Genomic DNA, 27,949 nt, shown 5'->3' with positions numbered 1-27,949 from the left:
TTCGGATCAGTTTGCCTAATCAAACAGTAAAATTCTGTGCTTTGCTTTTGGATTTATTCTGGCTGATGAAAGAATATCAACAAAAGGAATGCAATAATCACTGAAACCAGGAATAACTTTTACAGTTTCCGCCTAATAAGGATTCGACATGAGTACAATGTCAAGTAGATTACTAGTACCACCAGTAACTCTAGAAGGTTCAGTTATCATCTGAGTGAGACAATCGGAATCAACAAAACCTAAAAGTTTATTACATTCTTCTAGGTGTGTGTGTGTGTTTTGTTGTTGTTTTTTTTTTTGGTGGTGGGGAGGGTTACCTGTGTTTACAGTTTTTGATTGCCAGTTTATATCGCCAAAATTCAGGTCCCCGCCGATGATAGTTGTACTGTTTAGATGATCTGTAAGGTTAATTGTACGTTCTAATTCATCTATGCATCTAAAATCCTTGTCAGGCCTGTATGCACTACAAACAAGCAAATCTTTCTTTCCTTTCTGCTTATATTTACCCATATTATTTCTGAGTCGGACTTTAGTTCTGAAGGTGATGCACTTTTGAACTTTTTAAGAGACTGAAATAAAAACACCACCTCCTGTTTTACCTCTTCTTTCATTCCTGTAAACATCATAATCTGGAGGGAAAACTTAAGGATTTTTTTTTATTTTTGGCTTTAGCCAAAATTCATTTTCAAGTACTACATCAGGTTTTACTGTAGCTAGCATAGATAAAAATCCTAAATTTTTCTTCTTTACAGATTGGCAATTCACAGTAACTACATTGTATTTTCAAATGTTGTATATGCTGATATTATAATTTGTTAATTTCGGCAGACGGTTTGATTTTTTGATGTTATCTGAAGGTTTGCTGATTGATGTGCTACAGTGCAATGGCATAGAATGTTTTGCACCACATAGTGTCTGAACATATGAATCGTCTGTACTGATGGAGTCGGGTAATGTCTGATCTAGATCTAATGATTTTGAATAGTCAAAAAATGAAGAATTAAAATGTGGTACACCACAATTTTTTCATTGCCATGATTTATTTGAATGATCAGAATGAAACTGTGGTACATTATAGTACTTATGTCCTTTCATTCGGCGTGAAACCAAGTCTTACAGTCCTCACAAAATATGGCTCGGTTTGGATGCCATTTCACTTCTAAATTACAAGTGCCACAACGATCAGAACTATCTGGTTCGGGATTTGACTCAGTATCAAAAGCCATTAGAATAAGTATGAAACATAGGTATATGCCTAAGTGAGTGTGAGACGGTTCTTGCCAAAGGTTTGTTTTTTTTTCTTCTGGTGAGTGATTAGACCAGAAAACAGTCCAAAATACAAAGACAAATTATTAGAAGCAAAAGGCTGACCAACAATATTACAGAAACGGTTTAATAAGGCTGCTGCCTTATAAGACTGTAATTTGCACTCAAATATTTTCGGCCATAGATTACGTGTAGGTCTAATGACTCCATTTTCTTGTATGTATGGCGAATTTCCTGCAAAAGAACCCAATACAAGCTCAACACTCATAATATGAAGAGTTACGAGCATAAAAATATATGTATACATATCATACCGAAGGGGAAGATTTCGAATGTAAACAATGGAAATTAGGTCGCGAAAATATGTGACACAAATGAGGTAATCAAACAAAAAAAGTTTTCGAGGTAGAATTTTCAGGAAATGTTTTTAACACTGTGTAAGATGACTCTTTCACCTGTGATTTTCTTACAAGGTGGGGAGATGTTAGTAGGTGATTTTTCTTTTTTTAACTTTTTGGGAAGAGTGAAACCCAACGCAGTTTCGACCTTGACCCTTTGTCCCCCCTAGTCCTATTAAATAATAATAATAATGATGATGATATTAATAATAATAATAATAATAAGCATCATCATCATAAGCATCAAATTCATCTTCTTCTTCCACTTCGTTAACATCTGTCATACACCACAGTGTGTAATATGGATATATGGCCCGGTAATAGGGGCTTGGACTAGGTCAAAAACCTTCACGATAAAATTATTGAAATACACGTATTCCAAGTTTGATCTGACCAGACGGGGTGGAGTAAGAGTCAATTCAATGTCAATAAACCTTAGGTAAGTTCATATAAAGTGATTGACAAGTGTAAAATTAATTACGAACAGGTTATTTACGAGGTGTGTTCGAAAGGTATTGTGTATTGTTGTCTGAAACCTTGAAAACTGATGGAAACGTGCATGCTGTTATTTCATACCCTCAAAATATTCCCCGTGGTGAGAAATGCATAATTTTAGTATATGGATCCATTTCCGGAAAGCTTTACGATAGGCTGATTTTGGTATACTACTGAGGTACTGATGGACAGCAGAACCGAGAGCTGGTCGCGATCGATATCTACGACCAGAAAGGAAGTTTTTCAGTTTTGGAAACAGAAAGAAGTCGCATGGCGCCAGATCTGGGGAATACGGTGGATGTGGTAGCACAGTAACTCTCTCTGACTTCATAAATTGTGTAACTGTACTAGAGGTGTGCGCTGGAGCATTGTCATGCAACAGTCGAACATGTTTGAAACCTGTGACTGGGCAACGTTTGTTGTAGTATTTTTAAAAAAAAAATCAAGATAACGACACGGTAGCACTTACCAGTCTTACTTTCAAAATTTTCTTTAAAATAAGATGAACTGTTGATAGTGAAATGCCAATAATGCGTGCAATATCACGTACAGTATATCGAGCATCATTCTGAAGAATTTCTGTGATTTTCAAAACATTTCGGTCACACGTTGCATCTTTGGCCGACCTGATTTTGGGGCATTTTCAACAGACCCTGCACCACAATCAAATTTCTTTTTCCACCTGCGAACCGTCTCATAAGACACCTTACTAGACCCATAAACACGGGTTATTTCGGCAAAAAGCTCTTTCAAATACAACCGAGTTTAGTGCGGACTTATATATATGACCGAATGTTTTCAGTATTTGTTATTCGTTTTCCAACCATTTTTGCTAGTGGTCAACGACTGTCCAAATTGAAATAGCGACAACTCGGTAAAACGGTTATTGAATGGATGCATGTATTTACACAACTGTTCTATTGTTCTCTGCAGGTTAATAACCAAAAATACCATTGTTTAGATATTGAATAGAGTTAATACGCTGTATAAACCTCGACGTGAAATTCTTCGTGGAAATGGCGTGTCACCACAATACACAATACTTTTCGAACACTCCTCGTATAGCCTATGGCATGTAAATGCATAAAAAGACTAGACAAGATTAGCGACGATATCGTACAGTCGCGTATTATGTCATAATATTATATCGTATAGCGGATGACAAACACAATGATGAATGAAAGTCCTAACAGTTGTCCTGATTTCGAGATCAGACATTCAAGATGCGGCGCGGAGGAGGACGCCGATGCCAGTGTAATATGACATTTTCATCCATTGACTCATTCACTCATGTTTCCTTTGTGTATTAAATTATTTTCCATAAGATGTTTATTTAAAATTGTTCTTGCGAGAGTTTATTAAAATGACGTTGATCCCGATTGATTTAAGGAAATAAAAAGCGTAATGTTTGTTGACTAGCTCTAAATAGTATGTACATGTCTTCCGCATAACGTTACCGGAGAGCTTTATGTGGAAAAAGTATAAGCATGAATTTCCCTGTAAGCGTTATCCGCAAAGAGAACTCACAAAGCGCGTATATTCAAGCTGAAACGGCAGACAAATGAACCAATCGAAGCTAGATTGCCAGCAGATAAACCCGTCAAAAATTAAAATTGTTTATTTAGTACAGTTTCAAATTACCATACAGTCATACCATGCCAGATTATCGGAAAATACCCAATTATAATACCCGTCACGTTTATCGATCTGAGCACTCCTGTGTATTGTATATTGATTTAAGTATTTATAAAACATGTTCAAACGTTTTACTTAACGTTAAGGATTTTGAGATTTCGCCAATACCAGGTAAACAAGCGAACTACGCAGTGTAACACTCGTTATCTGATGTCAATTCAACACATAGCTTTTTATTAAAATTTAAAAGTCGCATCGATTAACCCTGAGAAAAATATCGAACACTGTGTGGACTGGGCATATTGAACACCCGGACATTAATTGTATTCACTGAAAAAAAATCTGGGACACAGACAGACGAATACCCAGTTCAAACGAGGTAAGCTGTTGAGGTTATATTTCAGTAATATAACATTGTTTTAAATTAATTGTATTAAAATTAAATTGCTTTAACGCTTTAACTGCATTTGATTTGACTTGGTCAGCGATTTACCATATATTGTTTGCAAAGTCTATTTGCTAAATCGTAGGATTATTTGCATTTAGTCATCGTGGCATTTTCAGACTATAATATATCAATAATACGATGTAAACTACCTTTAGAGAGATATACTTGTTATCGAGTATTCAAGTACAAATGTACTTATTTTGGCTGAACTACTATCGTGTAATGAAGTATAAAGTACTTGTTTAGACTGAATTAGTTATAGGATTTAAATCATATATTCTTACGTGGCTCTGTTACATTGCCAGTTAAACAAAGGTCAAGCTGTGTTTATTCTGCAATAAACAACGGTTGACGCGCGGACCTGTAAGAGAGCATTACGGCGTCAATTATGACGTCAAATTGCAATATGACGTCCGGTTCATTACTACATCGATAAATAAAGCTCAGCATATTGTTTATCAAAGTAGATCTATAAGAATGAAAACAATCAAGACCTTCTTCTGGTTTATCGTCTTATATACCACGGATCATCGTTCTGGTGCTTAGATATCAAACCACTCGGGCTAAAGCCCTGCGCATGTGAACTCTGAATCGTGGTAAGTAAGTCGACAAACCATTCGAAGGCCTTCATTATTTGTTATATATAAATGACTTTTTATTGAGTATCCAATTGCAAATGAACTTTGTTTAGACTGAACTACTTAGTATATAGACGACCTTTATCGAGCATGCATTTGTTTAGGTCATTATATTTATGAATCATAATTTACATTTTTGTTCCTAGCTATATATTTCTTCACCTACCCTAAATATACAGCCTTTGTTTGGTAAAGATTAAGTTATATGACAGCAGATGTAATGAAATCTTAAGTATACTAAATTGCTAGTGCAGTGCACATTTGTATCAATATTTTCAAGTACGTTGACTTAAGACAGTCTGTAACACATATTGTTTAGTGAAGTACCGCTAAAAAATAAAAATACTTCCGCTTTTAGATCATATCAAGATGAAAGGGTTAAAGAGAAGATCTTCATCAGGTCTCAATAGCAATTCCTATAGGGTCCCTACAAAACAGAGAGGAGTTGACGATTCAGATTCGGATACAGTTTCAGTCGCCTCCGAAGACTCTGGGAAAAGACCGCCGCGTATGAGACGTATGGTTACAAGAAAAAATAGTTCCGGAAACGAAAAACCCTCTATGCCAAATAGACAGAGCACTATGGGAGGAGTTGTAACCGCTTTTCTGGCACTTAGATCTAGAACTATTGTTAAAGAGACAATTGAAGAGGAACCCCCTCCACCTCCACCTAGAAAAATGTTAAGTGCGAAGCGAAGACTTGTAAAGAAAAGTTCTTCCACGGGTGACATTTATCCGTCTGCTGCAGTCTCTTTACGAAGAAAATTTTCCGAGTCAAGGGCAGCAACTGCTCTGTATTGAAGAGGAACTATTATACGAGGTCTTCCTCTGCTAACGGCATAGCTACATTATATTTAATCAAAATCAAGCTTTCCGTTTAATGTTAGTGCCATATTAAATATGAATGACGGTATTACGCGTAGAGGCTTTAAGCTTATAAACAGACACTCGGCATTTACGGATTTACTCGAATTTGTAAATGAAAATTGAGATATAAACAAATAACATGGACAGCCTCACTAGGTCAGTTGACTCAGTATTCAGGATACAAGCTAATGGTTATTGATTGGTGGATTAATTATATTGATTTTCACTCGAGTTTTTAACTAGCTTGCATTCAGAAGGAGGACTACAATGTTTCACTTATCTGTAGCATAGCAAGCAACATCGTCAGAAGGAAGTGTCTACGGATCCGTTCCTCTAGACACGCCTGTTGGGGATTATCACCGAGTATGGACCTCCTTTTTCCGCTTATTGTTGGTTATTTTCTCGGTTATTTACGTTTTGAAATAAAATGTAAAAAAAATCAATTGCTCGAACCATTTAGATTCAAGTATTGGGTAAATATCAATTAAATCTTATTTCATATTTCATTGGATGTAAATTACCCGACAACATCTGGAAAATGGAGGTCCGTATTCTTAGAGAATCTTTAAAAGGCTTGTCTAGTGGTACGGATTCGTATCTCTAGAATCATCTCAACCCAAGACACTTCCTTATCAGGAAGAAATGAATGCAAGCCGATTTGGGCTGATTGCACTTAATTATTATAACAATCTAAACTCATCATACCACTTGTATCATTTATTTCATCAACCATATAATTATGTGTAGCTTGTCGTTATAAATGTAACAAGATAAATCCTTTCAGGGCCGCTTACTTCGATCCTGGTTGTGTTCATTACATTGTCGGGTGTACGTGTCAAACTCTGTATATACTGTTTTTTCGACTTTTAACTCGATGAATCAATAGTAGTTAGTGAGTTAGAAACCTTTATTCTTTGAACTCTGTCGCATTCAAACTCGATAAATAGTTGTTTTCTAGTGAATTAGAAGTCCTTTTCTTTGAATTCTGCCGCCTTAATTGTAATTTAGTGAATTAGAAACAGTTGTTCTTTCAACCAACTCTGCCTCATTATAATTCGATATATCGTTGCTATCTACAGAATTTATTTTTAAGCCTTTTTTCGTCGAATTCTGCCGCAAATAAACTCGATAAATTATTGCTATATAGTGAATATTTATCATTTTGTCATAAGACAGTCCATTCTGATATGGGAAACGTTTAGTCTTCCAGCTTTGCCAACTTAAACCCCGAGAATTTCATGTAATGTATTGTCTGTACACTGCAACAGGTTATTAACATAAACATGTAAAACGAAACACCTTAGAACTCGAGAATTTAGAATTTCTTGTATTGTTTGAAGACTGTTAACAAGAATATGAGAGACATTTCATCTTTCATTTCTATCGCCTTAAAACTCGAGAAATGTGTATTTCTTAAACCGTTTGGAGACTGTAAGTATAAATATGAGAAACATAGTCTTTCAACTGTTTTAATCTTAATTTGATCTAACCCATTATAATGCAGGCATTTCTCATGTGAACTGGTCCAATGTTCATAAAACATTTTTCGATATCATTTGAGTTTGAGACTGAAATTCTAATAGCAAATTTTACTAGACCTTCAAGCTGAGACTGACTATCAGTTCTTGATAGTCACTTAGAATTAGTCGTTAACTTAACATATAGTTTTAAACATGCAGTTTATATATAAATGACAGATAAAGTTTCATCAAATTCAGCTGAGACTGAAATTGTTTTGTGAACATGGGTCCAGGACTATGAAAAAAACGTTGAGAATACTTCTTATTTTGTCTTATCTTCAGGTACTGATATGAGAAACATACTATTGTGAAAATGTCATGAATATAATTATATCAAAAAACGAATAAAATATTCCATTCCTTTTGTAAATATACATGCCCGGAATATCAGTGGTATATAAACCAATGATATTTAACAATGGTACTGAGGGAATCAAATGGACTTAATTTTGAAGGCACATCGCTTTAAACTCTGCTACCAGAGGTGTCAGAACAAGAGATGTCGTTGGACTGAAGTTGCTCATCAGAGTGCCATTGCTCTTGAGATTGTCCGAGAAGAAAATCAAGGCGATGTCAATCAAAAGTCACCCATTGTAACTTTATGTCAAATAATGCAACACTTTAAACACTTTAACTTCATTTTCTAACTCGAAAAGGACTATAATTTGAATAAAGTGCAACCAAGAGTTATCTAACCTGGGTATTTCAGTCAGTCTGATGACTAGGAAGCATTACGTGACGTTTCATTCCAATTACTATAGTCCTTATTAAGAAACAGGTTTATAGTTCCTAAATCAAAAAGGGGCCATAATTTAAAACAAGTTCAAGTTATCTAACTTGGTTATTTCAGTAGCTTTGATGATTAGGAAGACTTGCGCAAAGTTTCAATCCAATATATACGATGGTAAGTGCGATATAAAATTGCATGCAAAACTTTAACCCAGATGTTATGCCGGCACCAACCCAAACTTTCACTTTCCTTGAATAGTCAAGCTAAAAATGTTGATAAAGAGCATCAGGTGATAGGCAATTGATGCTTGACCATCCACTGACAGTAAAATTTCACCCTACCCCAAAGCACTCTGAACCTTTGGGTCCATTGTGTTAAGAGTATTCTTATTATTTAACCTACTGACCTACTTTCTGACCAAGATGACACAGTTTCTCGACATTTTATCAACATTCTGTCCTAGTTCCTGTGAACTGGGTAAAACTGTTGCATGTAGTATTTGTCCGTGAATTGATTTAGTGACCAAGTTTTTATCCTAGATGACCAAGGGACCAGTCCTAAACTACTTTTCATAAAGACAAACAGTCTGCTTTTATGTTGATCGTAAAAACTGTACCCTCTAAGTTTTGTTTGTTTGGGTTTATCCTAGTTATTCCAAAGTAATTCAGACATATAATAGAGGGCAGTCAACCGTACCAGTGTTCCCGGATTGTGTACCAGTACTAACCTACTCCTTGCAAGCAACTGCCAAATTTTTAACATGAATAACCAGATGTGGAAGATGAATTATTTCAGACATAATATGAGCCGCACCATGAGAAAACAAACATAATGGCTTTGCGACCAGCATGGATCCAGACCAGCCTGCGCATCCGCGCAGTCTGGTCAGGATCCATGCTGTTCGCTTTCAGTCTATTGCAAGTAGAGAAACTGTTAGCGAACAGCATGGATCCTGACCAGACTGCGCGGATGCGCAGGCTGGTCTGGATCCATGCTGGTCGCAAACCCACTGTTGGTTTTGTCATGGCATGGCTCATATCTTTAACGAAACTGTCGGGACGAACTTATATATCTCTCAGGGACTGAACTCGCCTCCCAACGATCTGTCGATCTGTACCGTCCCTATTGAGCTAAGCGTTTGGTGGGTAAAGAGGCCTTCAAAGCGTTAATGAGTGCTTCTTTTGACTGACCTAGTTCTTAAACCTGTATAACCCTTATCTAACAGAGAATCTGATGTTATTGGCCAAGTTTCATTAATAATGGAATGGAAGTGTGACCCATGAAATGTTTACAGTAAATCTGCGGGTGACTGTCCCACGATATCAAAAGGATGGAAAACTGAATTTGGCACGAAAGAAGACCATACACTATCAAAATTAAGGAAATGGACTCGAAAGACAATCAGTATTTTCTGTGATGATGCATATGCCCGTACACAGATTTCTGGCATTCTCCGGATGTTCAAGAAGCTGACAGGAACATAACACTTACATTCCGGCCACAGACAGGGAGAATACCTATCTGAATGGAATTTCCTGATTAACATTACCACTCTGCTACCTTTTCATTAATTTTGACTTACACTCTGTCTGTCAACCTTACATTGGAACTGATGTTCACAAAGTTGTTACCAAAAGGAAATCCCCCCGTTCTAGTCGAGCTTAGAGTACTATACAGATATATCACAGCCTGATATGTTACACATCTTGTATACTGTTTGATTCACCAAAATTGAGCCGCACCTTGAGAAAACCAACATAGTGCATTTGCAGCCAGCATGGATCCAGACCAGCCTGCGCAGTCTGGTCAGGATGCAATCTGTTCGCTTTCAAACCACATTGCAATTAGAGAAACCGTTAGCAAATAGTATGGATCCTGACCAGACTGTGTGGATGCCATGCTGGTCGCAAATGCACCATTGGTTTTCTCAAGGCACAGCTCAAATGTGTAAATGCTACTTTCAATTATATGTAAATTATACATCATCTGAAAAATTTTGGCCCTTTAATAATTATGAACATTTATTGTTTTTTAAAAGAAAATATCAAAATTTTACAAGGAACTGTTGCATAATAATAATTAATCGGTTTAGTTTTTCCTGTGGCATTTAAGAATAAATATCAATGGGGAACACACATTGGAAAACATAATATCAAATATAAAAATAACAACTCTTCTTATTATGTTTTTAATTTGTTCTTACAAAATACCCATTATTACGTGATCCATACATGTGTAAGATCACTTAAATATCTACAATAACCCTGAACAAGACAAAAGAATATTCATAAAGAAGTTGGCAGTCCGATTCATTTATGCCTAGTTCTACATAGATATATATTTACTATGAAAATTGTAATATGCCTAACAATCTCGGGAATGTTTTAAATGACCATATGTTCTTCTAAAAAAATAATATACATGTAAATATACTGAATAGCTTGCTGGTCAACAGTCAAAACTACTACCCTAGGTCTGAAGAGTCGTGGTTCAACTATTCTGACTATTAACTGGCAAGCAATAAAGTAGGTGAAAATAAAAGTTAGATTTTGGTAAAAATGCAAGAAGAATGTAAATTTTCTGCATTATTTCAAAGCGTTGCAATGGTTACAAACTTCTTACAGATTTCTGAGAGAAATCATTTTTCGGCTAAAATGTGTGGGTTAGTTCTTTTAAGTATTTTTTTCAGAAAATAGAAATATTCTGTTTACTATTCCAGGGTTTCTTGCCAGTTTTCACTTCTTTCTGATGACTTTCCTAAAAAGGCACATGAAACACATGTTGATTTCCTGTCAGTTCAAACTTGATAAATTTGTTCCCAACAAAAAATAAGTTCAAAGTTTCGTCCATGTCCAGAACAAATAACTACAAAATGAACATCTTTGGTAAACTAACAGAAATCATATACCATGCATAGAGCAGAGCATTTCTGCATATGGTTGATACTGCACCCTGTAATCTGACTGATAATAAATGTTAGCCAGCCATTTACTATCTTACAACTGGTCTAGACATATGGTTTTATGTAATTTCATGCATCTTTGTATACAATACTTGAGCAAAATATATAGTTTAAAATGTCTAGCAACTAGCAAAGTTCATACATCAAGAATTCAACTGTCCTTTCATCATTTTCTTGGTTTGTTCCATGGAAATGGCGTATGTGTAAACACGCGAATCTATTATAACACCAGCAGCAGCATAGTCTGAAATAAAATTGTAAGGATGTCTTTTTAAGAAGAAAACTTAGTTGAATAGCATCTGACAAATTAAATCATTAAGTGAAGCTACAAAACATGAACTTTCTATTAAATACAACAAAGCATTTTTTTACAGGTTTTGACACAAAAGTCTGCTTGTCAAGCAATAAAATTGAATATATCCAGAATTACTGCCACAACACATTACTTTGCCATCTCTGTATACTACATATTTGGTTGTATGAGCCACCTCTACATCTTTGGCAATCTCTACATTAATTCTGCCATCTCTACATCTTTGGCAATCTCTACATTTTAAGTAACCTCTACATATTTGGCCATTTCTACATTACTGGCACCTGTACATATTTGGCAATCTCTACATATTCAGCCAGACACCCACGATTAGAAATCTCTACATAATTTGACAACCTATACATATCTGGTCATCTCTACATATTTGACAACCTCCACATATCTGTCATCTCTATAAATCTGACCGCCTCCACATGTCCGGCAAATTATACTTCTCTGGCATATTTGGCAAATCCTACACATCTGACAATATCTATGTCACCTCTACATAAATTGGTCACCACTTTATTTTAAGCAAAAACTACATATCTATCACCTCTACATATTCAATCAGCTCTACTGGTTCAGAACCAGTCTCTGGACAGGACCAGTTTCCCTACAGGACCAGTTTCCCCACACATGTAATAACCGCTTAATTTCTGCGTTATTCACGTAATTGTTTAATCTGGATCATTTGGATGTTAGTTCCTCATGTCTTCAACAAACCACTATATTACAAGGCTGTATTATGTTAGGTTTTATGATGATATCTCACCTGTGTTTACAAAACAACTTTCTGTCTTAACGGGGCATGAGGATAGCATTGCGCATGCGCAGTTACAAGTTTACACTTGTTGTATCAAGTGGGGAAGAAATAATTTAACTACATATTGTCTGCTGATAACATTTTCTACTTTTAATTTCATGGTAATAGTTACATAAAATGCAGGGCTTTCAATATTTGCACTAATTTTATTCCATATCTATTGGAATTATCAAGAATTCATGCGAGACGAAATTCGAGTCTTTTACAGTTAGCTTCTCTTTGTTTTCGTAGCTGCTATTGAAAGTCTGGTTATCTTTCATGTGCATTTTTGGAGAGATAAATGTTAAAGAAATGTGTAAAAATAGTTTATTTACTTATTTCGATATCAAAATAACAACAAAACATCGCCAAAATATTTGTCCGGCTACTAGTTTACCTCATGGGGAAAATAACTTCTTTTTGTGACCCCATTTGAGGCCCCATGGAACCCATATTTAACGTCAAAACGTGATGCTGATTTACAATATTGGATGCAGAGGGAACTGAAGTTTGTGCAGTGTGGGTTTCATTTCGATAAAATATTAGGTTAGAGACCACCAATTGTTTTCCCATAGACTTACATTGTAACATTATGGCGTGTACGGCCTTCCATACATCGAAACAGGTATATCTCATTACAAGTTTTTCAAGAACAATCTTAGTTCTACCAAAATATCGGACGAAAAACATATGAATAGTGATACTTTATTTAATGCGATAGGTATTTCAACAACAACACGTATTATGTATAGTTTTTTTTATCTCATCAACGTTTCGGCTAACGCCTTCATCAGGATAATACACATACAAATATAAACAACGGACGTGACGTAAAACTGATAACGTAACGTCAAATGGCGGGAAAACGTTAATCAAAATATCAAAATGCAAATACATATAATTATATACATATAATTAGTACAAGGTACTATCCCGGATATGAAAATACCCAAAATTTCCTATAGGAAGATTACATAAAAAAGCGGCGATAGGAAAAAACGGAATAGTACCCAGAGTATATGTGTAAATGTACAACTGCACATGCATAATATTCATGAATTTAATCTATTGTAAATAGCAGTTTTGAATTTAATCCTTCCGGACTTTTTGTTTTTAGTTTATGGATCCAGAAAGTTTCTTTACAGAGACGGTCAATATTATTTTTCACAATATCAATCGGCATAAATGAGAAGTCATTCATACAATGATTATTTGCATTAAAGTGTGTAGCAACATTGGAAGAGAATGCAGAGTCTATGAAATTACATATATCAAATTTGTGGCTGTTCATACGTTTGGAAACAGGTTGCATAGTTTGTCCAACATACTGCATGTTGCACTTTTTGCATGTTATTAAGTACACTACGTTTTTAGTTTGACAGTTCATGTTGTGACGTAAATTGAATGTCTCCTTTGTAACGTGACTCGTAAATGATGTCCCAGTATTAATACGTGGGCAATGTGAACAACGGTTTCTTTTACAACTTTCAGATGCACAAATGTTCGTACTGTTAGTCGTAAACTCTGAGCTTATCAAAAAGTCTTGCAGATTCTTAGGCCGATTATACGCTACAGTAGGTTTGTACGTATTATGCACAAAATTAACACCTTTGTTATTTGATAACTTCAAAAGATCCCAGTATTTATTAATTGAACGGCCAATATTTGGTAACGACGGATTATATACCACTGTGAATGGGAGTACATTTTTCTTGTCTCTGGTTGAGGAATTTAGTGTGTCACTTTGTGTCATATGTGATACTTTTTCAAAAGCTGCATCTATCACAGATTTAGGATAATTTCTGTCTAAAAAGAAGTCACGTAATTCATGAAGTGATGAATCAAATGAATCGTCGTCCGATATAATTCTCCTATTTTTTTTTTTTTTTTTTTTTTTTTTTTTTATACTTTATTTAAGTAATTTTCGTGTGAATGAGTGACCACCTGTTTACATCATTGACATGGCGGGAGAAATTCGTTTGATAAAACTTTTTTTCAATACACATAGAATGTAGCAAATTTTGTCAAAATGTATAATAAAATACTGTAAATGCAGTGAAAAAATATCAATTTTGAAAAAATAATCACTTCCTGGGTTTGTTTACATGACTGACCAATCAGAACACACAGACGTTACCTTATTCCCAGGTATACACTTACCTCATTCCCAGTAAGTTCCCTTTACTTTTTTGAATTGGTGGTCTCTGACCTATAAGGAAATAATGGAGCCGAAATATGAAAATTTGTCCGGATACTGATTCCCAACCAGTACACATTTGGCCTGCTGTATATGTTCACCCTATTCTAAATTTTGGCCATATTTACATGTATGGGCATCACTACATATTTCGCCACAACATTTTTTTTTGGCACCCCTACATCTACATGTTAGGCTTCTCCTAAATTTTTGACAACCTCTACATAGTTTGATTAATTCTAAACATTTAGCTGATATACATAAATATTTGGCCACCTCTACACCTTTGGCCATCTAATTTTTGACCAACTCAACACATTTGGCCTGCTGTACATATTCAGTCTATTTTACATTTTGACCACCTCTAAGTATTCAGCAAACTTCGCATTTTGGTCAAATCTAGATATATGCACATCTGACTTGTATACACAATGTCATTCCCAGCCACCTCTACAAATCTGATAACATCTACATACTTGACAACCTCAACATATCTGGCCAACTTTACATATATTTGGCTAACTCTACTGACTTTGCCATCTACACATACTTCACCATCTTCACATGTTACCTGACCTCTACATACCTGAACACCTCCACATATCTGAACACCTTCACATATTTGGCTGCCTCTACACATTTGGCAAAATTTACACATTTTGACCATTGTTAAATTGGCATTGGTAAAAATTAAGTAAATAATTTAAGACATACCATTAAGTTTTTGGAGTATGTCATCTATGGGTACATTCAGTACTTCTATAAATTCTGTAAAATATAAAAGCACATACAAATGATAATTAACGATGGGAAATCAGAAAGTCTGCAAAATGTTAATAATAAAAATTAATTTACAAATATTTTTTCTTCAACAGAAAGTATGTAGATATGCATATCACAGATTTAGGTTTTCCACTGCACAGAAAATAAAAAGGTTCAAATTCAAATTTATGTACGTGTAGCGAGCCCTAACTGTACGTGTATGCATACAACTACAGGTATGTGTAGCGGGCCCTAACTGTACGTGTATGCATACAACTACAGGTACGTGTAGCGGGCCCTAACTGTACGTGTATGCATACAACTACAGGTACGTGTAGCGAGCCCTAACTGTACGTGTATGCATACAACTACAGGTACGTGTAGCGAGCCCTAACTGTACGTGTATGCATACAACTACAGGTACGTGTAGTGAGCCCTAACTTAACGTGTATGCATACAACTACAGGTACGTGTAGCGAGCCCTAACTGTTGTGATAAAAATCTATTCTACGCTGTCCAAAATCTTACTGAATAGACGTTTGTGTACATTACTCCAAACTTTAGAAACAGGTTATAAATGTTTATTTCTAAATTATGTAAAAGTACCAATAATATGACTTTCGATCCTAAACTAAATTAACAATTGAAGCTGTCTTAACAGTCACTTCCCTTAAGCAGCCATTCAGATAATTACACAAATTGATTTTTTATTCTAATTTCAACTTAAGGAGACAACTGTTTAAACTTTACCCTGCTAACTCTTCTAAAATGGACTCATCCATCTTCCAATTTGGGCAGTACCACTTATTATTCGATGGGGTGTTCACTGTAAATTTACTGATTGAACAACAAACAGTGCAGACCATGATCAGACTGCATGGATGTGCAGGCTGATCTTAGCCTGCACTGGTCGCAAAGGCAGAAACACTTGCCACCAGCAGGCTAAAGGTTAAGCAGCCAGTTTGTGTTGCTCTGCTGGATGGTTACAGATTGGACTGTATAACAAATTTATGTATGAATCCTTGTAAGTAAAAATGTCGACCTTTTATGTTTTTGTCCAATTAACCAGAAGCCTACTGGACTTATTTATATGAAATGGAAAATTACTGGCTTTGTATGTACACAGTGTAATTGTAAAGGTCAGAAGACTTAAAAGCACTGACCTTCAAAACATAAGAAAAGTTATAGATATTAGGAAATTATAGCTATATTTCTTAAGAAGGCTTTGAAACTTAGTTACTGACAGATTATATATTATGGAAACACATGAAAACTAGTTGCTTTTACTAATTTTTTGTTCAAAATTGAAAAGCTTTTGTAACGGGGTACTGGAGGTAAACTGTGTTATTTTAATTATAAATCTTTATATTTAATGGTTATTAAGTACGTATTCCTCCGTGGTGCATTGATTAAAAACACAGGGAAGTTTTTATTGCCGAGGTGGCCCGGGTCCGATTTCTGACTCGGGCATGATTTTTTTCTTAATCTGGCATTTGTTAAAGATAGTTTAGAAACAAAAACTCATGTTTTAATGTTCATTATATAACCAAACTTCTATTTTTAAAGAAAGATGATTTTTAGCCAAAGTCTAGTGGTCAGTGCCTTAAAGGTTAGAAAAGATTGAGTTCAATAATGAAAAAATAGTTTTATTACTAGAGTAATAAATCTTACCTCCTTCCTCTTCAAGGAAAAACATGAAAAGAGAAACAAATTGTTGTTAACACACTTTGATATTCAAGATACAAAATGACAGTGTTTTGATTTTCATTTCATATTATAGCAAGTTATTTCAAAAGTTGGAACCTTTTCATTTTACAAATAATCAAGGCCTTTGAGCGGTTTATCATCTGATTTACCATGGTTCAGAGTTCAGATGCGTAGGAATTGAACTACGAGGGTGTAAGCCCGAGTGGTTAAATACTGAAGCATCTGACCGATGAACTGTGGTAAATTAGGCGATAAGTCACAAGAAGGCCTTGACTGTTTTCATTCTGACATGCTCATTGACATATTTTAATAAGTATGATGCTGGACTTCATTTACCCGAGGAGTAATGTAACGGACGTAATGTGAAAATTTGACGTCATAATGCTTTCTTACCGGTCCGCGAGTCAATCATTGTTTATCGCAGAAAAATACAGAGCTTGATTTCCTTCTTTGTTTAACTGGAAATCAAACCGAGTCATATTAGAATACTACGTAAAAAACAATAATGTACATGAAGATATTTTGTTTACATGTACTTTACAAAAGAAGTTTAAAATTACCTAGCTGAGCCTTTGGATTTTGATTCTCAGGTAAATCTCCATCTACCTGTAATAGCACAACAATAGAATCATTTATCACAATGTTTGACGTCGTGGGAGTGTAATAAAGCCATTACATAAAAATGATAATACACTAGTGTAATAAAGCTTTGACGTCGACGTCGTTTATAATATAGGAGACGTTAGTCAAACTGACTTGTTCATATAGTAAAAGAAAGTAGAATTTTTGATGTTTTGAAAGGAAAAGCTAATATGTGATATAAAGATAAATAGAAGATATTACATGTCATTGAGTGTCTTTCCACATTGAATTTATTAAACCCGTTGAATAAAATTGATAAAATGCTCGACAGAGCCTCACATTTTATTATTTTATTTCGTTAATAAATTCAGTATGAAAAGACACTCATGTAATATCCTCTATTTATCGCATGTTTTCAGTGAACTATTAAGAAGAATGGAAATTATATTTTACTGCTTCATTGGGATTAAATCAAATGGATTGGTTCAACTTTGAAATCCACAAAAATCAGACCCCTATGTATACTTATAATTTAAAAGTATGCAAGAATCAAATCGATAACAGGCATATAAATGTACTAATTATTAAAAAACAAATATTGTCCGCTCGACTCAGATAATTCATACACCACATTTCGCTTGAACTGATTGTCAGGTTCCTGTAAAATATCTATATAATGTATATTTTCCGATGGCTCAAACTACAGATTAATCGAACAAATTTTGCTTGTCCCTTCAACCTCCAGCAAATGAAGATTCTAGAACATTCATTGGTTCTAAGATGGTCAAATACTGTACCCCTTTATTTTTTTGGAGTTTAGTAGTTTTTCGTGTCCATCTAGACTTAAACTACGAGGTTGATAAAACAAAATAATTACCGGGTTTTTTAGTGACTCCTTACAAACCCAATAATTAATATTGTCTAGGCTACAGACTTCCATTGAAGAGAACATTCTCTTAGCTTATATTAATTATAACCCATGACTGTTTTCTCGATTTCTGACTAGTACCAGTACTTGCACCTTGGTTTTCAAACCCACCTCTGGCTCAGGAGTTTTGACACTCTACCCCTATACTACTGTGCCCACCTCCCTATTTTTGAACTGAATAGTAGATATGATACCATCTTCTATATCACAATTTCTTATAAGCATTTGAAAGGAATATTTATAGGTTATTATAAAACACTGACGTTTCCGGTACCACTGTAACTTAACGGGGAATAGAAATGTGTATGTAATAATACATATGGTCACATTTCCTGCTTATGCCCCTACAAGAAGACTCCAGATCACCTTTAAGGAATTGTTTCAGGCCTGGCAGTCACCTTAGCAGAACCATCCACCTTCTGGACAGCTTAACATGAAGAATTTTACCCCAAAGCCAGGTTTCTTAACTGATATCAGTGACGTTCATGGCCGCAGAGGCCCCAAAACATATTTGTAGAAAAATCTCTCACCTCAACAGTGACTAACTGAGCTGTTGTATTCCCTAATCCTGGATCAAGCGAGGTTGCTGAAAGTAAACAAGAAGTATATTTTGTTTTATAATCAATATTTAGGATTAAATGACACTCTTACTACAGGGTAGCCAAACCAAGTGATTTTTCGGTATTGTACAAATGGGAAAAATAACTCGATTCAGGTAACATTTTTGCTTATAATCTTTCTTATTTATTACTTGATGGATTTTGATCAGATAAAAAGTGTCAAAGACAGGAAAACTAGTGCTTTCCTAGGCACAAATGTCTTCCACATATTCTCAATACTTTCTTCAAACACTTTGCCCAAAACCAAGTGTGCAGGACTTATAAACATTTAGTCTATGAAAAACAATTTTGGTGCAGTGTTTACACAAGTGTAGTGTTTCGAAATAGAATATATTATGTAATCTTACCTGGAGATACATGTTTAACAATTCCTGTATAGCCTGTCTCCTCCTTTAATTCTCTTTGAGCACACGTCTCCGCTGTTTCGTTTGGATCTAATAACCCTGTAGTTCAAACAACGCAATTAATGGAAGAAAGGATAGTTGAATACACAAACTCCTGCGTATTGGTACCCATATTCTAGCTAGTTAAGAAGTGTCTGTAAAGGTAAGTATAACTGTATTTTAAGGTAACAGACTCCTAGTGACAATGGGCAATTTCGGCGTCATTACATATTCTCTAAGGTCATTTCAATTATGTAGCTAATTCAAGCAATGAGTTTTCTGTGCCACCCAGGAAAGCCATAATTCTCACATGAAGAAAATGTAATTGAATCAAAATTGCCTTAACCTTTATCGTGCTGGACATGATTGATTCTGCATTTGCGACCAGTGTAGATCATGACCAGCCTGCACATCTGTTCAGTCAGTATCTTTTTGGTAAGCACCCCTTTTAACCATTACTGGTATTGTCCAAATTGAAAGATGGGCAAGTTCATTATAGAAATTTAGCAGGGTAAGGGTTAAAGCATTTCCTACATTGTTTTTTCAGCCTTAGAATCAGGATTATTAGAGACCAGTCTCAAAACCTTGACCTTTGACTTCTGACCTGTACTCTTTGTCATGCTGTGAAATAATTTAATTTTATGCACACAAAACTTCATGGTTTTAGCCAAAACTGTTGTTTCACAAGGATACAAGTCTGTGGTTTTCAACTTTCATACATAAAATTAATGGGAATTTCACTTGTTCATTGGGATTAAATTTCATTGGTAGAACCGCCAAATTGAATGAAATCCACAAAAGTTAGTCCCCCGCAAATATTAATGATTTCATAGTTGTATATAAATATTTCTTGAACCTTTAGATCCCTAGTTTGATTACCCATTGAACCCTGCATCATTACCCCTCATGCAGGTTCTCTGATACAAGAGGCAGGCATGACTGTGCACCCGGTTTTTGCCGGTACACCGATTTTTACTCATTTCTGTCGGGCTAGTTGCATGCCCATCAATTCACATGCAGAACAGCATGATCAAAATATCATGGCGCATTTCGTGTGTACCGATCATGTGATCAGGATAGCCAGGTGTTGTATGAATCGAACCCACCTAAAAATCATAGGGAAAATCAGAACTAAGCAATACAAGGTATAAACAGTGTCTCTCTTAAGCAAATACTGTTAGTCTTTGTAGAATGTCACACAAGGACAATTTGTGTGAAATTATTTTAAAATCAGACCAGCAGTTTCATATAGGAAACAATTTTAAGTTTCCACTAATGCACTATATACCTATAGGGAAAAAGACCATGCCCTCTGGTGGCCATGTTTCTTGACGAATTTGATTAATTTGAAGAAATTTGGTAGAAGGCTACTAGGACAATTTGTGTGAAATTCTTTCAAAAGCGGACCAGCGGTTTAAGACTTTGGTTCATGAGAAGAAGTCTTTCTTAGGTTTTTAGTCTTTCTTAGGTTTTTCTATTTTTACCTCTAGCAGCCCTTTTGAACATACTTGAGAGGGGATCTTGCGAGGATGCAATGGACCAAGTTTGGTGTAATTCTGACCATTAGTTTCAGAAGAAAAGATGTTTAAGTAAACTTTCTGACCATGGACAATGGAAGATGGGCGCAGGACCATCCAACTATATCAATAGCTCACCCTTAACCTGTGGTTAAGGTGAGCTAAAAGAACAATGTTCTTAAGAACATTGCTCATAAACCTTACCTGCAGGAAATTCAATAGAGTATGCTTTAACAGGAGGTCTGTACTGTTTTAGTAACACGATACAATCATAATGTAATGTCCTTCTTAATATGGGTATTGCAACAACAGCTGAAAACAAGGAAAAATAAGTTCAAAAGGGAGATAATCTTAAAATAATTCAAGATAGAGTTATGTTTTTGTACCTTGAACTTTCACTCATTAAATATCCTTTGTTTAATAATGAAGCATAATTACTTATCTATTAATATGTTGGCAGTCAGCTGACTCAAACAAATCTAGAAATCAATCCTTACACCTTTTTTATAAGTTATATTACTGCAAAGGCACTAAGACATTTTGAAAAGACAAAATGCATTTTTCAGTAATTAAGAATTTAACGTATCAGTGTCTGTCAACTTGAAAATACCACTGTGATCGCTTAAGATTCATTGACAGCTTGAATAATTTTCAATTTGGTAGTGTCGCACATGGAAAATATCGATCTGTGTAATTATTTCAAAACTTGGCTAGCTTTTTGATCTGACCTAATGTTTTCGTTTAAGACCTCAGGTAACCCAATCCTGAATTTCACCTACATGTACAATTCACAAAGACATGTTTCATGATCAAGTAGAAAATTTGGAATATACTGAGTTAAAGGCACTGACCCCAAGATTGTACAACAACAAAAATAAAGAAAATTCTTAGATATCAGGAAATTATTGTCATATTTCTTAAGAAGGCTTCTTGATTTGGCAATTTTAAGACAGTTTAGAAACAAACACTTGTGTTCATAATATGACCAAACTTCAATTCTAAAAAAAGATAGTTTTTTAGCTAAAATCTGGAGGTAAGTGCCTTTAACAAGTTTTTTGTCTATGACTTGAAATAAAGATTATGACCTCCTGGCCCAATGTCACGAAAAATCTTATAATACGTAATTACAAGATAATAGTTAATAGTTTAAATTGTGCTATAATTGCTTAAGTTATTGTTATTTAATGTTGATTTTTTCTATAACAATGAATTTAATAGCAAATTTAATGCTAAGTAGTATTTTTTCTTCAGTACTTATTTCAGTCACGCAAATATGATATTTCTATTTAAGCATGATAAAACAAACTCAAGTATTTGCTTAAGTATAGTTTTTATTTCTATACTTTGTTTTCTTTAAAATTCAGAATTGTTGTGTTTTGATCTAAGAAATAGTCATTTACGGTTCTGATATAGACAAAAAAGTCAACATTGAAGACGCATCAAAGGCAAAAACAAGCATTTGAAATAACAGACTTAGCTAAGCAATTACTTAAGCTTTTTTCATGAAATTGGGACCAGAGTATTAAAAGTTAAAATTATGACGACAGACAACGGACAAAGCACAATCACAATAACTCATCTTGAGCACTTTGTACTCAGGTGTGCAATACATACCACACCTGAATCCCTATCAAAACTAAAATCTGACACTGACCGATGGCAGTGCTTCATTTTAAGACTGGTTTATAAAAACATACCATCAGGATTATCACCAGGTAATTTTGTTGTTCTTTTCACAGCTTCCCATATTCTGAAATTTCAAAGTATGAAAACTGAATAGACAGCATTTCACTTCAGTTGTACACTGTAATTCTTATTTTATGTTTTCAGGGCCTCCGTTGCAGAGTGGTTATGGTTGCTGACTTCAAATCACTTGCCCCTCACCAAAGTTGGTTTGAGCCTAATACTTGGGGCAATGAATTCTTCATGTACGGACACCATCCAGCTGGCTAACAAAAGGTTGATGGGTCTACCGAGGTCCCCACCTGTGATTAAGTAATGCTTGTAGTGGCATCTGTGGTCTTCCTCCACCATGAAAGCTGGAAAGTTGCCATATGACCTATAATTGTGTCAGTGTGACATTAAACCAAACAAAAAAGTATATATATAAACTGTATGCATAACATTTAGTGAGTCTAAAAACAACAATCTATCCATATTCCTTGACAAATAATTATATAAATCTATATTTGATATTTAGAGATAGACCATTTTTTCTCTGAGATTTTTTCTTCAAATATTTATTGATTAGAGCAAATTTCAATAACAATTTGAACATTCAAAAATACTACTTTTAAATAAAGGAGAAAGTTCACTTTTGGCCATAGGCTAGAAACTTAAAGTCCAGTCCAAGTTTCCATTACATTAATTAACTGCATGCAATAGTTAGAAACTGATTCATAGTCAACCAAAAACATACTGACATAAATAAAAACACTTAATAATAGCATTACCTTCAATTTTTAACTGATTTTTAAACAAATTTTAAAGTTTCAATCAGCTTCAATCAGAAAAGACAATAATTCTGTGAATGGAGCTGGATCTATGGTCAATATATATCTGTGGTCCTTGACTGTGCTCACTACTAAAAACATTCCCATATGAACAAACTATAACAAAAAAGGCTTATTTTCTCAAAATTCTGTTATTTCAGCAACACTAAGTGAGACGACTTCAGCAAAACCAACCTGTTTGCAAAACACAAAATTCAGTATTGATGATAATTAAACATTCGGGTAGCAAAAAATACATTATTTTTGCAGTTTTTCACCAATTTTTTTTTTCCAAATTGTGTTGGTGATTATAAGGCTTACGTGAACCTAGTCCTTTTTAGTTATAAAATCTTCAGTGAAAATTCTAGTTATGTTTTATGAGATTTTACAACAGAGGTTATTTAACTATATACCTTTCCTTCCCTGATGGGTCAGTGTAAGTAATTTTACTCAGTTTAATCCACTTCCCAGTTGCTGTGTCCTAAAATAGATATGATTCTTTTAACCTTTACCCTGCTAAATTTGGAAAATGGACTGGTCCATCATTCAGTTTGAGCAGTTCCATTTATTATTTGAAGGGGTGTTCAATGAAAATCTACTGAATGAATAGCGAACAGTGCAGACCATGATCAGCCTGCAACCCCTTGGTCTGCACTGGCCGCAAAGGCAGAATCATTTGCCGTCAGCAGGCTAAAGGTTAAAATGTGCATTCTTTAACTTATAACTGTTTTTCAAAAATGTTTCAACAGTATTTCAGTTATGAAACCTCAGTCAATTAACTTGGATCCATTAATTCTGGAAATGTTTAACCCCTGGTTTCCAGGCCTCCAGCTGGCAACAGGTTTGACTTTTGCTTAAAAACCATGGTTCCCAGCCCAGATAATTATCTATAAAATATCATAACAGCATTGCCTGTAAAACAAGAACCATTGCTGATGCTGATAAATTCAGGTATTACATATAATGCTTATGTATATGCAACTGGTAAATATTAGTCAAATAAGACTATTTAAAACTCTAGAAAAGAAATAATTACTTTTTGAATTATCATTCTGAATAAAAGTTACATGATCAACCTAAACATGAGGGCCCTGAAGGCTCACCTAACCTAGATCTTGTTCCCTAATAAACTAGTATTTCATATGGCCTAGATTTCATAGAGAAAAACATTTTGACCATGTTTTATGTAAATCAGGTAGATCATTATCCAAGTTTTTCAATGACTTGACCTAGTGACATAGTTTCTAACTTTAAGTACCCCACTTTTGAACTTGACCTAGGTTTCATATAGAGAAACATTCTGATTAAGGTTTAATGTGAACTTGAAAAAGCTGCCTTTCAAGTGTTAACGAAGATTTTTCTTTGATTTGACCTGATGACCTAGTTTTTGCCCATGTTACCCAATTACAAATTTATCCTACATTTAAAACAACAGTCTTACCAACTCTCATGACAATCACGTAGAAAAATGTGGCCTTCTGAGTGTTAACAATGTCTTTCTATGTATTCTTACATAAAGATCAAATGGAAAATGTGGCCTCTAGTGATAGCAAGGTTTTTCTATGATTTGAGCTAGTGATCTAAGCTTTTGACCTTGATGTAAAAAAAAAATGAAATTAACCTAAAATTATATAATCTAAATTTATATTACATTAAATGTATCTGGTTGTATTTTAATTGTAGAAGCTTTTGAATGGCTGTTTAGACATGACATTCGAATCGCCACGATCGTTTATGAAACACAATTCTCAAATTTTGCCAATTAATGTTTAAATCTTTATTTATGTTATGTAAATGGACTACCCGGGAACTGAGTGATACATGCTACAGGCATTGTTGGCATAAGGATATTTGGCCATAATTATCTTAAGAGTGAGACAAAGTTCGCCATGAAATGCTGCACTGCCTAAACTAATAACTATCTTTAAAATTGATATATAGTTAACAGGTGCTGCATTTATTTTTGGGTCCTGGACTGTCCATTGATGTTTTTTATCATATATAGCATCATTATTGACCAAACAAATGTGCCAAATGCCTTTGGTTTATATGGAAAGAACCTATGACTACTACATGTCCTATAGATGTATGTACAGTCAACTCGCCAACTGGGATCACTGCCAATAGCGGATCACTTGTAAATAAAATGTAAATCTCTCTTAAACATAGGAGAGTATACAATATTTAAGTATCAAGTTATATAGATTTATCAATTAGCAATTCTTAGACAAAAGAAGATGGATCTAATCTAATGAATTTGAGTTTCACGAGTAGATAACTCTTGCAACCCATGTTTCCTGACTTGGATTTATCCAACACTCTTTGAATTCTTCAAAGTAGAATATTTTTGAGCATATCTCACAGTTTCTAAGATAAAACCACACAAATTTGGTACCATTTTGAAGACTGAAAAACATGCTCTTTCATAGGAATAATGTGATTTGAATTTTTGATTGACTTCGATGAAAAACGTACGTGCCTTCAAGTAGGGGCGGCCATTCAACCAACAGAGGATCACCCATATCAGGGATAATCAAAAGGTTGTTTATATAAATTCTGCTTAAAAATACAAATCAATGTTTGATTTGATTTTGTAATGGTTTTTACAGACAAATTCAGATAAATAAATAAGTTTCTGTGCATCAGTATTTTGATTTTAGTTTTTAATATAGTTGGTGCAAATTATGCAGTGAAAACTACTACTATATTCTTTTACCTAGTATCTCTTGTTTGAAATGTAAATGTACTGATTCTTATTATATTCTGCCTTGAAATTTTTTTTTCTAATACCACAGTCATGTTTTGTGGTGAATCGGACAGGTTTAAATATTTCTCCATAACTTCAGACATGATTTATATGAATGTGAGCAATATATATAGTTCTAAGTGTTAGTAAGTTTAGATATCATGAAAGTCTAAATAAATAATTAAGCTTCACTACATGCTAAAAGTGTAGATAGTGATCCTCTATTGGCGAGTTATCTGTACTGCTAGCCTTACTCATTTGGCTTATCGGGATGACTTATTTTATGAAATGATAATATACTGGTCAGACTTACTTGCTTTAATAAATTAAACATTAATATTCATGTAGAAACTTCATATGGGTTGAAGTTAATCCATAATTTTACATATATATAAGAGACTAAAGTCTTCGAAAATATGAAGTGACAGGTGCGAGGAGATATCTACCCTGACACCGGTTTCAATAACAGCACACTGCCGATATGACACTAAATTACAGAAATAAACCACAAAATATATATTCATAAAATGTCAGCGAGGCAAGTTGAACATAAGTTCATTATCAGAGATGTAATCATTACAAATACTTTGTACATGTACCAGAAAATGTTCCCAACAGATTTTAATTGGGGATTTCCTAACAGAAATATGCAGAATAAGTTTGGACGTGACGTAGACAGCGACAGTCAAAAGTTAACATGCTGTCCCAAAACATCCTATTATTTGGACTACTGTACTGCAAACGGGACATATTTTAAATGATTTAACATGACTTTTAATGTACATTAATTTAGTGCATTGAATGTACAATAATCCGCAATATTTTGTCATTATTCAAACACACATAAGAGTTCAAAAACATGAATTTCAAGAAATCAGGAAGTTTCCCACCTCTTCCTTCACAAATTTGCACTGGTCTGAATTTTGCATATTTTGACTGGCTTCCTTGTTAAATAGGAATGATGAACTCCTTGGAAAATTACTATAGTGTTTCTATATGAAACCTTCTTTTAAGTGTTTCAGGGTATAAAAGATGACACGCTTTATTTTGTGATTTAAACAGTTAAAATATTTTGAGCGCATCACACATTTTTTTTTTGTTGACAATCGTGGCGGTGTGCGTGAGAAATGGGGAAGTATTAAATTTACTTTTGTCTTCGGTGTCTAAGGTTACAACACACTAAATAGCTGTTCGATTTCAAATTGCTGCAGCACATATCAGGACCCATTTTAAATTCTGTAACTTACATTTTCTTGAAGAATATTGAAAAGTGGTGGTAATGTTTGTTGTAAGAAAAATATTATTATTATGAAAATGCTTCCAAAATGTCAAGCATAGATCTGTCATGTGATTTCAGCAAAAAGTTGCAAAGAAAATAAGGAAAATTAGCTCTACATAGCTAAAACAACATCATAAAAAATGAGGACTATTTGAATCCTCCATTTTTCCGCGCCATTTCCCTATTTAGTGTCTGTATGCCTCTAAAAGAACTAGATTTTGGGGTTATGTGCCGCAGTCAGGTTACACAAGCTCGAAATGTACGTTATTGTTAATTTAATTCCAGTAATTGTTGAAATTACAGAAGTTATCAACCAGATTCTTTGTACATTTGTGCTGTGTGCTTGTATTTGTTTAAATTGTTGATATTATTAGTTACACAGCTTACGGGATATACGCTGTCGAGGAAATCCATATTAGGCGAGAGCGAGCTCTCGCCTAATATGGATTTCCTCGACAGCATATATCCCGTATCCTGTCACCAACAAGCTGTGTAACGATTTTATCTTGCCGACTACCCTCTACTTACATGTTATAATCTAATATTTTGTAAATTAACAAAGCGGCAGCCATTTGTTTTAATCAAAGTTCATATCTGAAATGTACTAGCAGGATATGGAATATATCGTGTCTCCACGTGACATCTATTGACCAATAGAA

General features: G+C 34.5%; 2 protein-coding genes across 2 annotated transcripts; one reads left to right on the top strand and one right to left on the bottom strand.

Annotated features, from left to right (window-relative positions):
* The first annotated feature begins 3,950 nt into the window (after window positions 1-3,950).
* LOC123529447 (uncharacterized) lies at window positions 3,951-7,631 on the top strand. The gene is made up of 2 exons (XM_053521770.1): window positions 3,951-4,173; window positions 5,239-7,631. Exon 2 carries the CDS (start codon window positions 5,250-5,252, stop codon window positions 5,679-5,681), a length of 432 nt encoding a protein of 143 aa, XP_053377745.1. The 5' UTR covers window positions 3,951-4,173; window positions 5,239-5,249; the 3' UTR covers window positions 5,682-7,631.
* A 2,538-nt stretch (window positions 7,632-10,169) lies between these two features.
* LOC123528667 (ADP-sugar pyrophosphatase-like) lies at window positions 10,170-27,148 on the bottom strand. The gene is made up of 10 exons (XM_053520879.1): window positions 26,902-27,148; window positions 23,679-23,746; window positions 22,471-22,523; window positions 20,978-21,085; window positions 19,221-19,316; window positions 18,784-18,839; window positions 17,284-17,349; window positions 16,708-16,714; window positions 14,989-15,042; window positions 10,170-11,203 (listed from the first exon to the last, which is right to left on the bottom strand). The coding sequence occupies exons 1-10, from the start codon at window positions 26,938-26,940 to the stop codon at window positions 11,103-11,105; spliced, it is 648 nt and encodes a 215-aa protein (XP_053376854.1). The 5' UTR covers window positions 26,941-27,148; the 3' UTR covers window positions 10,170-11,102.
* Window positions 27,149-27,949: the final 801 nt, after the last annotated feature.

The sequence above is a fragment of the Mercenaria mercenaria genome, chromosome 13, assembly GCF_021730395.1.
Source record: "Mercenaria mercenaria strain notata chromosome 13, MADL_Memer_1, whole genome shotgun sequence".
NCBI classification, from domain to species: Eukaryota; Metazoa; Mollusca; class Bivalvia; order Venerida; family Veneridae; genus Mercenaria; species Mercenaria mercenaria.
Note: the sequence above shows the minus strand (reverse complement) of the source record. Positions and strands in the feature narration are given on the sequence as shown.

What these genes read in the sequence shown, in the direction of transcription:
- LOC123528667 (XM_053520879.1), bottom strand. Translation starts at nt 26,940, where the DNA reads ATGCAAAATTCAGACCAGTGCAAATTTGTGAAGGAAGAG. An exon ending in CTCAGTTAGTCACTGTTGAG is followed by an intron (nt 17,350 to 18,783) that starts GTGAGAGATTTT and finishes GTGCTATTACAG; the next exon opens with GTAGATGGAGATTTACCTGA. An exon ending in CATACTCCAAAAACTTAATG is followed by an intron (nt 11,204 to 14,988) that starts GTATGTCTTAAA and finishes ATTTTATTTCAG; the next exon opens with ACTATGCTGCTGCTGGTGTT.
- LOC123529447 (XM_053521770.1), top strand. Translation starts at nt 5,250, where the DNA reads ATGAAAGGGTTAAAGAGAAGATCTTCATCAGGTCTCAATAGCAATTCC.